The following is a 13,848-nucleotide window of genomic DNA, read 5'->3' as shown; positions in this document are numbered from 1 at the left end:
AGATTAGTAACTTGGAAAAGACAAAGACTCTTAGACTAGCTCAGTATTAAATATTAAAATAGTAACAACAGTTGCTCAGTGTCATTTTTCTGAAATGCTTTAATCACTTTCTTTTGTTTCTCCTATATCTTCACAAGACATGCAGAAATATTCTTATTTTACAGAAGAGTTGAGGTACTGAGTTGTTAACCAAGTTGGACATGGAGTCAGGTTGTAACTCTTCAGCCAGTGCCCCAGCCACTGGGTACATTTAGAATAGTCTTAAATTTATAAGTAGCTAATTAACAGCCATCCTAAATGTATAAAGGGCTGACCTGGTTTGTGAGCTCGGATTGCAGGAATTCCCCTCTTGCTATATGGCAAGTATTAGTTAGTGCTGACAAACAACTGTAGTTCCCTTGTATTTAATAGAGACACGAGCTATATATATAGATCCCTTCCTTCTTCCTAAACATGAGCTAAGACCTCATTTTCCCATAGACACTACATATATATTTTCCCAGCCGCATAGAAACAAATTCAGTTTTACGTCAGGGGTAATAATACAACCCTATTATTTTTGCTGATCTCATAAAGGAAACTAAAATAGAAAAGTGAAGGACATGCTATACCATTAAATTATTAAAACTTTTTCATAAGCAGCATACATAATTACCCTTTATATATATATATATATATATATATATATATATATATATATACACATTTATTTATTTATTTTTTGTATTTTGCTGAAGTTGGAAACGGGGAGGCAGTCAGACAGACTCCCGCATGCGCCCGCCTGGGATCCACCCAGCACATCCACCAGGGGGCGACACTCTGCCCACCAGGGGGCGATGCTCTGCCCATCTGGGGCGTTTCTCTGCTGCAACGTTAGAGCCATTCTAGCTTTGCAATGGCTAGAGCCATTCTAGCGCCTGAGGCAGAGGCCACAGAGCCATCCTCAGCGCCCGGGCCAACTTTGCTCCAATGGAGCCTTGGCTGCAGGAGAGGAAGAGAGAGACAGAGAGGAAGGAGAGGAGGAAGAGGTGGAGAAGCAGATGAGCGCTTCTCCTGTGTGCCCTGGCCAGGAATCGAACCGGGGACTCCCGCATGCCAGGCCGACGCTCTACCACTGAGCCAACCTGCCGGGGCACCCTTTATAATTTTTAAGATCATTTTTATACTGTTAAGACTCCAGGAAGCCATATAGGGTATACCACTGCTTCAGTAGATTTTGAAACATCTTTTATATTTTGTATGTCTAGAGGCAGCTCTCAAAGAAATCTGAGTAAAAAGAAAAAGTTGAGCCTGGCCTGTGGTGGCGCAGTGGAGAGAGTGTTGACCTGGAATGCTGAGGTCTCTGGTCCGAAAACCCTGGGCTGCCTAGTCAAAGCACATACGACAGGCCATCAATCAATGAACAGCTAAAGTGAAACTAGGAGTTGATACTTCTCGTTCATAGCCCCTTCTCTGTTAAAAAGAAAATCAAAAACAAAACAAAACCCTTAAAAGAAAAAGCTGGGATTGGGTTGGATTAAAACCATAGATCATTTATGGCATTGATTATAATGATGGTTTTTCAGATATATACTTATTTTCAAACACATCAAATTGTATTCATTAAGTATCTATAGTTTTTCTTTTTTTTTCTTTTCTTTTTTTTTTGTATTTTTCTGAAGTTGGAAACGGAGGCAGTCAGACAAACTCTCGCATGCACCCAGCATGCCCACCAGGGGGTGATGCTCTGCCCATCTGGGGTGTTGCTCTGTTGCAACCAGAGCCACTCTAGTGCCTGAGGCAGAGGCCATAGAGCCATCCCAGCGCCTGGGGCCAACTTTGCTCCAGTGGAGCCTTGGCTGTGGGAGGGGAAGAGAGAGACAGAGAGGAAGGAGAGGGGGAGGGTTAGAAAAGCAGATAGGCACTTCTCCTGTGTGCCCTGGCCGGGAATCGAACCCAGGACTCCTGCACACCAGTCCGACGCTCTACCACTGAACCAACCGGCCAGGGCCTTTTATAACTTTTTATATGTCAATCATACCTCAGCAGTTTAATTTTAATATTGAACTAAACACAATTTTTTGTTGTATGAGTAATACATGTTTATTTTAGATAAATTAGAAATGTTTTATAAATTATATATTACATATATTTATAAATTATAAAGTAACAAATATGTTAACATTTAATTTACACTTACATGTATATATATATAATTTAAATGTGAGATTATCAAAAAACAAAAACAATGTTGTCTGCCACCAGCTTTTTCCTCCTAGCAGTACATTATGACTTTCTACAGCCATAAATAGAACTTTATTATAATCTTCAGTGGTTGAGTGTTGTGATACTGTGATAAAGTATTACAGTTGATTTAGCAATCTCCTTTCTTGGACATTTTGGTTATTTTTGGGTTTGCAGTCTTAAGTGCAGTGGTCATCTTGCATAGTTCTTTCTTTCTTAGGATGAATTTCTGGAAGTGAAATTGCTGGATCAAAGAATTCATGTGTGTGTGTGAAAGAGAGAGAGAGAAAGAGAGAAAGATGAGAAGCATCAACTCAGTAGCGTCACTTTAGTTGTTCATTGATTGCTTTTCATACTTGACTTGATGGGGGTGAGGAGGTGGCTCAAGCCAAGTCAGTGACCCTTTGCTCAAGCTAGTGACCTTGGGCTCAAGTCATCGACCTTGGGCTTCAAGCCAGCGACCTTGGATCATGTTGATGATCCCATATACCCGTGATGGCGAACCTTTTTTATAAAAACCGCCCACTTTTGCAGTGCTGGTCAACCTGGTCCCTCCTGCCCACTAGTGGGCGTTCCAGCTTTCATGGTGGGCTTAGCGAGCAACCAAACTGCAATTGGCCCACCATGAAAGCTGGAACGCCTACTAGTGGGAGGGAGGGACCAGGTTGACCAGCACTGCAAAAGTGGGCGGTTTTTATAAAAAGGTTCACCATCACAGCCATATACTCAAGTCGGCAACCCCACATTCAAACTGGCAAGCCCTCACAGAAGCCAGCAACCTCAGGGTTTCACACCTGGGACCTCAGCATGCTAGGTCAATGCTCTATCCACTGTGCCACCAATGGTCAGGCCAAAGAATTCACATTTTTGAGACTTTACACTGCCAAATTGTGGTTCAGATAGGTTGCAGCAATTCACATTCCTGCCAATGTTAGGCATGCTCATTTCTCCCTGTCGTGGATAGTAGACAAGTTTTCCTGTACCATTGCCAATCTGGTAAATTTAAAAACAGCATCTCTATGTTTTAACTGGCATTCATTATTCATGAAGCTGACCCTTTTTCATTTTCACTGGCCATTGTAGATTTTGGTCTTACAAATGAATAGCTCACAGTCTTGATTAGATACTTCAGAAACTTTTTTCCATTCATTCATCAATTTTTTCAACAGTTTCTTATATTGTCTTCCCAGGATCGACTAAAGCTGGTGACTGTTTTGGGTGCCGGCCTTCTCTGTGGAACTGCACTGGCGGTCATCGTGCCTGAAGGAGTACATGCACTTTATGAAGATATTCTTGAGGGTGAGAGAGAGAAAGGCCTTCTTTGAGATTCACTATTGACATGGAGGGTTGAGAGGAGCTTAATGATTTACTCTGAACTCAGTTCACATTTGCCATTGAGGTCTACCCTGAGAAGTGCTCTTAAAGCATATCTTTTGATACTTTGGACATTAACCACATCCTTAGCAGTCTGTGGTTTGAATGCCCCAATTCATGAGTACCACTTAAGGGTTACTTGCAATAATGCATGAATTTCAGTCTTTCAGGGTATGACTGACCTTTTTTAGTGCCCACTCAAAAATTTCCGAAGTCCTACATGATAGGTATCTTTAATGTTCTTTAATTGAAAAACTTGGTAGATATACACATTTGGATTTAAGGACTCTTTATGGTAAACTTTGTAGATAACGGGTGAAGACCCCTGCAGTAAAGGATAACTAAAAAAAAAAACTAAAGAAGACTCTCTTGACCCTAATAACAACAAGCAGAGAACAGTATATCTATGTGCGAGTAAATGCTGGGTGGTTGGCTTGTTTCACTCTCCGGCTCAGTAATTCGGTCCTTGCACACCAGCTTGAAAACATACTTGCGGCCCTGGCCGGTTGGCTCAGCGGTAGAGCGTCGGCCTGGCGTGCGGGGTACCCGGGTTCGATTCCCGGCCAGGGCACATAGGAGAAGCGCCCATTTGCTTCTCCACTCCCCCCCCCCCCCCGCCTTCCTCTCTGTCTCTCTCCTCCCCTCCCGCAGCCAAGGCTCCATTGGAGCGGAGATGGCCCGGGCGCTGGGGATGGCTCCTTGGCCTCTGCCCCAGGCGCTAGAGTGGCTCTAGTCGCGGCAGAGCATCGCCCCCGGTGGGCGTGCCTGGTGGATCCCGGTCGGGCGCATGCGGGAGTCTGTCTGTCTCTCCCCGTTTCCAGCTTCAGAAAAATACAAAAAAAAGAAAACATACTTGATTCAAATTTGTGATTCTGCAAAATCAGATTGTAACTTGTCATGGAACTTCACAACTATCTGTGAAGGAAACCACAGCTGTTAAATTGGTGAGCTGAATCTTCAAAGGCCAAGAGTCTACTGGACTTTAAGAATAGTGTAAAGAGATATGTGCCTTTTATATTTTTTTCTTTCTTTTTAAAATTTTTTATTTTTTATCCCAGACAAGCCCCCCCCCCAAAAAAATTTTTTTTTAATTTTTGTTTACTGATTATAGAAAGAGGAGAGAGAGAGAGAAGGGGTGGGAGGTAGGAGTGGGAAGCATCAACTCTTAGTAGTTGCTTCTCATATATGTCTTTTTTTTTTTTTCATTTTTCTGAAGCTGGAAACAGGGAGAGACAGTCAGACAGACTCCCGCATGCGCCCGACCGGGATCCACCCGGCACGCCCACCAGGGGCGACGCTCTGCCCACCAGGGGGCGATGCTCTGCCCATCCTGGGCGTCACCATGTTGCGACCAGAGCCACTCTAGCGCCTGGGCCATCCCCAGCGCCCGGGCCATCTTTGCTCCAATGGAGCCTTGGCTGCGGGAGGGGAAGAGAGAGACAGAGAGGAAAGCGCGGCGGAGGGGTGGAGAAGCAAATGTGCGCTTCTCCTGTGTGCCCTGGCCAGGAATCGAACCCGGGTCCTCCGCACGCTAGGCCGACGCTCTACCGCTGAGCCAACCAGCCAGGGCCATATATGTCTTGACCAGGCAAGTCTGGGGTTTCAAACCGGCAATCCCGGCATTCCAAGTCAACACTTTATCCACTTCCTCACTGCAAGTCAAGCTCAAATTTTTTACAAGATACAATATAATTATTTTCCAGATCTCGGTTGAGAGAAAGACCTGTGTCCTTTATTGAAAGTGATGATGTTCTTATACCTAGGGTATGAATATGGGCATGATGGTAAAGAGTAATGATTTGTAGGGATCTTATTGTAAAATAAGACTGAGGCTGAGGATTTGTCAGCTTTAGGGGAAAAAAAATAATAAATCAGGAGCCTTTGAGCAGTACTTTCCACTCTTTGTTTTTTTGTTTTTTCTCAGAGATGGGGGTCACAGAGACAGACAGGAAGGGGAAGAAAGAGAGATAGGGTTGAAGGAGATAAGAGGCATCAATCATAGTTGTGGCACTTTAGTTGTTCATTGATTGCTTCTCATACGTGCCTTGATGGGGTTGGAGGAGCTCAAGCTGAGCCACTGACTCCTTGCTTAAGCCAGGGACCTTTGGGCTTAAGCCAGCGAACCTAAAATCATGTTGATGATCCCACGCTCAAGTTGGATGAACCCGTGCTCAAGCTGGTGACCTTGGTGTTTTGAACCTGGTACCTCAGCATCCCAGGTCAACGCTCTGGAGTGGGAAGCATCAACTCTTAGTAGTTGCTTCTCATATATGTCTTGACCAGGCAAGCCTGGGGTTTTGAACCGGCAATCTTAGCATTCCAAGTCAACACTTTATCCACTTCCTCACTGCAAGTCAAGCTCAAATTTTTTACAAGATACAATATAATTATTTTCCAGTAATATAATTATTTTATTTTATTTTTTATTTTTTTAAAGAGAGAGAGAGTCAAAGAGAGGGATTGACAGGGACAGACAGACAGGAACAGAGAGATGAGAAGCATCAATCATTTGTTTCTCACTGCGCATTGTGACACCTTAGTTGTTCATTGATTGCTTTCTCATATGTGCCACCACCAGTGAGGCTCCACTCTTTTTTGATCACACGTCCGATTGGGAAAAAACATATACATGCACAGTCTACTGATTTACTATGTACATTATGAAATACAGGACTAAAATTATAGAAAAATTTAAAATATAAGATTTAAGGTAAACATATATCAATCAGTATTTTCTTTCATATCCCAGTGGATCAGCTTGAATTTTGCTGGGAGTGATTATTCCACTGTAGAGATCAATAAGCTGGTATACTAGGAAACATTCAGACTATGACTAACTAGACAATTAAGTTTTTGTTCTTGGCTTTATAGCTAAGAAAGAATTATGGGTGGCAATTGTTTGCTAAACTTGTCTGATAATAAAAGTTCCTTGGGGGGGTACATCTTAAAAGTATAGTTTCCTGGCCCCCAACCTAGATTGCAGAATCAGAACCTTTAGGGAAAAGGTCTGGGAATATCTCTAACAAATTGCCAAATAATTTTTAATAGACAAGCTTGGAAAACATTAGGGTAAAGGAGAGAATTGCTTAAGGCAGTGGTCGGCAAACTCATCAGTCAGCAGAGCCAAATATCAACAGTACAACGATTGAAATTTTTTTTGAGAGCCAAATTTTTTAAACTTAAACTATTAATATATAGGTAGGTACATTCCTTATTGAAGTAGCGCCCGCATGTGGTATTTTGTGGAAGAGCTACACTCAAGGGGCCAAGGAGCCGCATGTGGCTCGCGAGCCGCAGTTTGACAACCAGAGGTTTAAGGTATTTTTTATAACCATTTTATTGAAATACAATACACATACCATATTTCAGATATAATTTTTAAGGTTTACTGTGTGTTGGGTCCTATTTCTTTATTTTCAGTTTTTCTGATTTTGGCTCAGAGTACTTTTTTTGGATTTATTTGAAAATAGATACAATGTACTTTATAAACCTGCTTTTCCAAAAATAAGCATTCCTGTCTCTTTAACCTTTCATCATGGATTACTCTCCAGCCCTATGCTATCATTTAAAATGAATTTTAGCCTGACAAGGCAGTGGCGCAGTGGATAGAGCTTCGGACTGGGATGCGGAAGACCCAGGGCTCATCTGGTTTGGGCAAAAAAAAGCTCACCAGCTTGAGCCCAAGGTCGCTGGCTCGAGCAAGGAGTTACTCGGTCTGCTGAAGGCCCACAGTCAAGGCACATATGAGAAAGCAATCAATGAACAACTAAGGTGTCGCAATGCGCAACGAGAAACAAATGATTGATGCTTCTCATTTCTCCGTTCCTGTCTGTCTGTCCCTGTCAATCCTTCTCGCTGACTCTCTCTCTGTCTCTGTAAAAGAATGAAAAATAAAATATAATGAATTTTATTATCCTTATATATTTTTACAATTAGTCTTCTTAATGTGCACCTCTATGACTTTTGACAAATGCATGGAATCATGTTATTGCTTCAAAATATAGAAAAGTTCCATCACACAAAATTCTCTCCTGCTGCCCTTTTGTAGTCAGACCTGATCTCTTCTCTGACCCTATAGTGTAATCTTTTCCAAATGTCATTTAAATAAATTCTTGTAAGGCCCTGGCCGGTTGGCTCAGCTTCGGAAAAATGAAAAATAAATAAATAAATAAATAATAAATTCTTGTAGTCTTTGGGTCTGGCTTCTTTCACTTGGCATAATGCACTTGAGAGCGTCGGCCTGGTGTGCAGGAGTCCCGGGTTCGATTCCCGGCCAGGGCACACAGGAGAAGCGCCCATCTGCTTCTCCACCCCTCCCCCTCTCCTTCCTCTCTGTTTCTCTCTTCCCCTCCCGCAGCCAAGGCTCCACTGGAGCAAAGATGGCCCGGGCGCTGGGGATGGCTCTGTGGCCTCTGCCTCAGGCGCTAGAGTGGCTCTGGATGCAACAGAGCGACGCCCCAGAGGGGCAGAACATCGCCCCCTGGTGGGCATGCCGGGTGGATCCTGGTCGGGCGCATGTGGGAGTCTGTCTGACTGCCTCCCCGTTTCCAGCTTCGGAAAAATGAAAAAAAAAAATAAATAAATAAAAAATAAATTCTTGTAGTCTTTGGGTCTGGCTTCTTTCACTTGGCGTAATGCACTTGAGAGTTACCATATTGCTTATTTCTGAGGAGTATTCCATTGTTTGGATAAACTTTTGTTTATTCCTTCACTAGTCAAAAGATATATGGGTTGTTTCCAGTTTTGGTGATTATGAATAAACTCACCATAAACATTTGTGTATACACTTTTGTGTGAACATGAGCTATTTGTTGTTGTTTTTTGCTTTGTTAGAGAGAGAGAGAGAGAGAGAGAGAGAGAGAGAGAAACAGAAAGGAAGAGAGATGAGAAGCATCAACTTGTAGTTGTGGCACTTGAGTTGTTCATTGATTGCTTCCCATATGTGCCTTGGCCTGGGGGCTACAGCTGAGCCAGTGACCCCTTACTCAAGCCAGCATCCTTGGGCTTCAAGCCAGCAGCCTTTGGGTTCAAGCCAGCAACAATGGGATCATGTCAGTGGTCCCACGCTCAAGCCAGTGACCTTGGTGTTTCGACCCTGGGACCTCAGCATCTGGATTGCACTCTACTTACTGCGCCACCACCAGTCAGGCTAAACATGAGATTTTATTTTTCTTGTGTAAGTACTGATAAGTGGAATTGCTAGGGTTATATGGTATATGTGTGTTTAACTTCATAAAAAATTGCCAAGCGTTTCCAAAGTGTACCATTTTGCATTCCCATCAGCAATGTTTCAGAGTTCCGGTTGGTTCTCTACATTGCTAGCACTGGATATTATCTGTTTTGGTTGGTTTTTTTCAGTTTTAATTTTTATATTGATTTGAGAGAGAGAGAGAGAGAGAGAGAGAAGCATCAATTCCTTGTTTCACTTAGTTCCATTTAGTGTGGACTCATTGATTGCTTCTCGTACATGCCCTGACCTGGGGTTGAGCCCATGGCTGCTGGTGTGCTGGGTTGATGCTTTATCCACTAAGCTACCCAGCCAGGGCCCATTTTAGTTTTTTATTCTAGTCATTCTAATAGGTGAGCAGTGGTATCTCAATGTGGTTTTAATTTGCAATTTCCAAATTGGTAATGAAGTTGAACATTTTTTCCTGTGCTTGGTTGCCACTATTATATCTTAGGCAATATCAAATCTTTTGCTCATTTTTTAAATTGAATTTTCTTCTTAAGTAGTTTGGAGAGTTCTTTATATACTCTGGATACAAATTCTTTATCAGATGTGTGATCTGCCAGAATTTTCTCCTAGTCTGTGGCTTATCTTTTCTTTCTGTTAATAGCCTCTTTCACTGAGTAGTGTTTAAATTTGATGAAGTCCAATTTATCAATTCTTTCTTTCATGAATTGTGCTTTTTGTGTTATTTCTAAAAACTTGCTGAACCTAAGTTCGCAAAGATTCCTTCTCTTGTTTTCTCTAGAAGTTTTATTTTTTAATGTTTATTTTATTGACTTTAGAAAGAGAGGAAGGGAGAGAGAGAGAGAGAGAGGAACACTGTTCTGTTCCTGTGTATGCCTTGACCGGGGTTGAACTGGCAACCTCTGTGCTTCAGGATGACACTGTAACCAACTGATTATCTGGCCAGGGCTAGAAGTTATCTATCTATCTATATCTATATCTATCTATCTATCTATCTATCTATATATATAGATAGATAGATTTTTTTTTTTTTTTTTAGTGAAAGGCGGAGAGATAGTGAGACAGACTCCTGCATGTGCCCCGACCAGGATCCACCCAGCAACACCTGTCTTGGGCTGATGCTTGAGAACCGACCTATTTTTATCACCTGAAGCTGAAGTGCTCAAACCAGCTGAGCTATCCTCAGCACCCAAGCCACACTCGAACCAATTGAGCCACTGGCTGCAGGAGAGGAGGAGAAAAGCAGGGAAGAGAGAAGGGGAGAGAAGCAGATGGTTGCTTCTCCTATATGCCCTGACCAGGAATCGAACCGAGGATGTCCATATGGTGGGCTGATGCTCTATCCACTGAGCCGCTAGCCAGAGCCCAGGCTAGAAGTTTTATAATTTTAGATTTTACATTTAGATCTATTAATTCATTTTGAGTTAATTTTGAATTCAGAGTGAAGGTTCATTTTTTGTATATGGATAGATGCCCTATAGTTTTAACACCATTTGTTGAAAAGACTGTTTTCCCTCTATTAAATTGTTTTTGCACCTTTGTCAAAAATCAGTTGACTATATTTGTGTTGGTCTATTTTTAGACTGTTTTGTTCTATTGACTTATATTGTCTATGCTTTGCCAATACTACATTGTCTGGAAGACTGTAGCATTATAGAAAATCTTGAAATCAGATAGTGGAGTTTTCTAACTTTGATCTTATTTTTCAAAATTGTTTTTGTTAATCTAATTCCTTTGCCTTTCTGTAAAATTTTTGGAATGAGCTTGTCAATATCTACAAAAAATCATGCTGGGATTCTGATTCAGATTGAATTGAATCTGTAAATTAATTTGGGGAGAATTGACATCTTATTGTGTTTTCCAGTCCATGAACACAATACTGTATATCTCTCCATTTATTTAGGTCTTCTTTGATTAGTCAGTGTTACAGTTTTTAACATACAGATCTATAGATATTTTGTTAGATTTATATCTAAATATTTCATGTTTTTAGTGCAGTTGTCAATGATACTTAAAACTTTTTTTATTTTCAGTATTCTAGTATTTAGAAATTTGCTAAACTCACTTATTACTTATAAAAGATTTTTGTAGATTCTTTGAGATTTGCTACATAAATAACCATGTCATCTATGAATAGAGGCAGCTTAATGTTTTTCTTTCTAATATGCTTTTTTTCCCCTTATTGCATGATTGTATTATCCATTATGAGATTGATTAGGAATGAAATTGAATAATTTTGTCTTATTCTCATTCAGTCTTTGATCATTGTCTATGATATTAGATGTAGTTTTTTATTTTTTATAGATTCAACTTTAGGTTAAAGAAATATATATTTTTTATTCCTACTTTCCTGAGAGTTTTTATCTTTTTTTTATTTTTTTGCGAGAGAGATGGAGGGGTAGACAGGGACAGAGAAATGAGAAGAATCAACTTGTAGTTTTGGCACCTTCGTTCTTCATTGATTGCTTTCTCATATGTGCCTTGACAGGGGTCAAGGGGAGCTACAGCAGAGTGAGTGACCCCTTGCTCAAGCCAGCAACCTTGGGCTTCAAGCCAGTGACCATGGGGTCATGTCTACAATCCCGCGCTAAAGCCAGATGATTCCGCAGTCAAGCTGGTGACCCTGGGGTTTCAAACCTGTGTCCTTAGCATCCCAAGCTGACGCTCTACCCACTGCACCATCTCCTGGTCAGGCGAGAGAGTTGTTATCTTAAATGGATGTTGCCAAATATATTTTTTTGTCTGCTAGTGTGGTGAAAATTACAGTGATTTTCAAATGTAGAACTAGACTACATATACTACCCTCCCCAGCTCATTCCCATTTCCCATTTGTTTATGTCAGGGGTCCCCAAACTACGGCCCGCGGGCCGCATGTGGCCCCTGAGGCCATTTATCCGCCCTCACCGCACTTCCGGAGGGGCACCTCTTTCATTGGTGGTCAGTGAGAAGAGCATAGTTCCTATTGAAATATGGGTCAGTTTGTTGATTTAAATTTATTTGTTCTTTATTTTAAATATTGTATTTGTTCCTGTTTTGTTTTTTTACTTTAAAATAAGATATGTGCACTGTGCATAGGGATTTTTTGTTCATAGTGTTTTTTATAGTCCAGCCCTCCAACGGTCTGAGGGACAGTGAACTAGCCCCCTGTGTAAAAAGTTTTGGGACCCCTGGTTTATGTATTATCCTTTTATATGTCGCCAGATTTAGTGTGCTAATCCTGTTGAGGGTTTTATTTAATTTTTTATTTATTGCTTTTGAGGGGGGAGAGAAACATTGATTTGTTCTACTTATTTAGAAGTTTATCAGTTTTATTTTTTCAAAGAACTTTATTTTTTGTTTTTTAGTGGAGGGATAGAGAGAGGGACAGATAGGGACAAACAGACAGGAAGGGAGAGACATAAGAAGCATCAGTTCGTTGTGGCACTTTAGTTGTTCATTGACTGCTTTCTCATGTGTGCCTTGACGGGGGTGAGGGACTACAGCAGAGCAAGTGACCCATTGCTCAAGCCAGCAACCTTTGGGCTCAAGCCAGCAACCATGGCCCTGGCCGGTTGGCTCAGTGGTAGAGCATCGGCCTGGCGTGCAGGAATCCCGGTTCGATTCCCGGTCAGGGCACACAGGAGAAGCACCTATCTGCTTCTCCACCCCTCCCCCTCTCCTTCCTCTCTGTCTCTGTCTTCCCCTCCTGCAGCCAAAGCTCCACTGGAACAAAGTTGGCCCAGGCGCTGAGGATGGCTCTATGGCCTCTGCCTCAGGCGCTAGAATGGCTCTGGTTGCAACAGAGCAATGCCCCAGATGGGCAGAGCATCGCCCCCTGGTGGGCGTGCCAGGTGGACCCCGGTCAGGCGCATACGGGAGTCTGTCTGACTGCCTCCCCGTTTCCAACTTCAGAAAAATACACACACACCAAAAAAAAGCCAGCAACCATGAGGTCATGTCTACGATCCGATGTTCAAGCCAGCGACCCTGCACTCAAGCTGGTGGGCCCACACTCAAGCTTGATGAGCCTGCGCTCAAGCCGGCGACCTCTGGGTTTCGAACCTGGGTTCTCCGCGTCCCAGTCTGACACTTTATCTACTGTGCCACCACCTAGTCAGGTGGATCATGTTTTTTAAATCTAATTTACAATCTCTTTATTCTAATTGGTGTTTAGCAGGCATTGGCAAACTTTTTCTGTGAGGAGTCGTGTAGTGAAGTTTTTAGACTGTCAGCCATGTGATGTCTTTGGTACTGTTCAACTCTGCCCTCGTAGCTCACTAACTTCACTGGCTCTTTCCTCTCTCATCTCTGCTGTGCTGTTGAGCTCATCCAGGGAACTTACTGTTAAAGTTACTATATTTTTCCATTTTAAAATTTCAGTGTTATTCCTTTTTGTATTTTCTATTTCTCTACTGAGGACACCTGTTCATTTGAAGTGTGTTTACTTCAGAGAGCATAGTTACAGGTGCTTTAAAGTGTTGAGTATTCTGAGTCATATTGGTGTTGGGTTGGTTATTTTTTCCCTTGGTAATTGGTCATATTCTCCTTTTTCTTTGTATGTCAAGTTATTTTGGATGGTATTCTGGACACTTTGAATATTATAATTTGAGACTCTGTAACCTCTCAAAATCCTCTGGAGAATGTTTATTTCTTTCATTTTTAGCAGGCAGTTAACCTGTTTGGGTTCAGACTGTCAGTCAGTTCTGTGTTGCCTTTTTTGGGTGATGGTTCTGATTTTAGTTCGGTTTTCAAAGGCTTTGAGATGCTGCTTTAGCTGTGCCATGTCCCTGCCGAGTTCAGGAGTGAGTGAGTCTCAGACTTGTGTCATTTATACACAAGATTAGAGGGAACATCCCCCTCCCCACCTCTTTCCAGTATTTCTCTCATATTCTCTGACTCCCAGGGAACCCCGACTAGGTCCTCTAGCCAGAAAGAAGTTTTAGCTACCTGTTCTGTCACTGCATGGGTCCATGGAACTTGTTCTGCCCTCAGGGCAAAGTGACACGAGAAAAGAGAACAGAATAACTGAATTTCTCTCCACACTTTTCAGACTACTCTGGCCATTTTCCCAGTCACTG

General features: G+C 42.1%; 1 protein-coding gene across 1 annotated transcript in view; it reads left to right on the top strand.

Moving 5' to 3' along the window:
• The window catches only part of SLC39A9 (solute carrier family 39 member 9), a 60,779-nt gene that overhangs the window by 27,190 nt on the left and 19,741 nt on the right, over positions 1 to 13,848 (top strand). The window contains exon 2 of the mRNA XM_066273470.1: positions 3,414 to 3,522. Within this exon, the coding sequence (XP_066129567.1) occupies positions 3,414 to 3,522 (109 nt within the window). The remainder of the gene's footprint in view (positions 1 to 3,413; positions 3,523 to 13,848) is intronic.

The sequence above is a fragment of the Saccopteryx bilineata genome, chromosome 4, assembly GCF_036850765.1.
Source record: "Saccopteryx bilineata isolate mSacBil1 chromosome 4, mSacBil1_pri_phased_curated, whole genome shotgun sequence".
Lineage (NCBI taxonomy): Eukaryota > Metazoa > Chordata > Mammalia > Chiroptera > Emballonuridae > Saccopteryx > Saccopteryx bilineata.
Note: the sequence above shows the minus strand (reverse complement) of the source record. Positions and strands in the feature narration are given on the sequence as shown.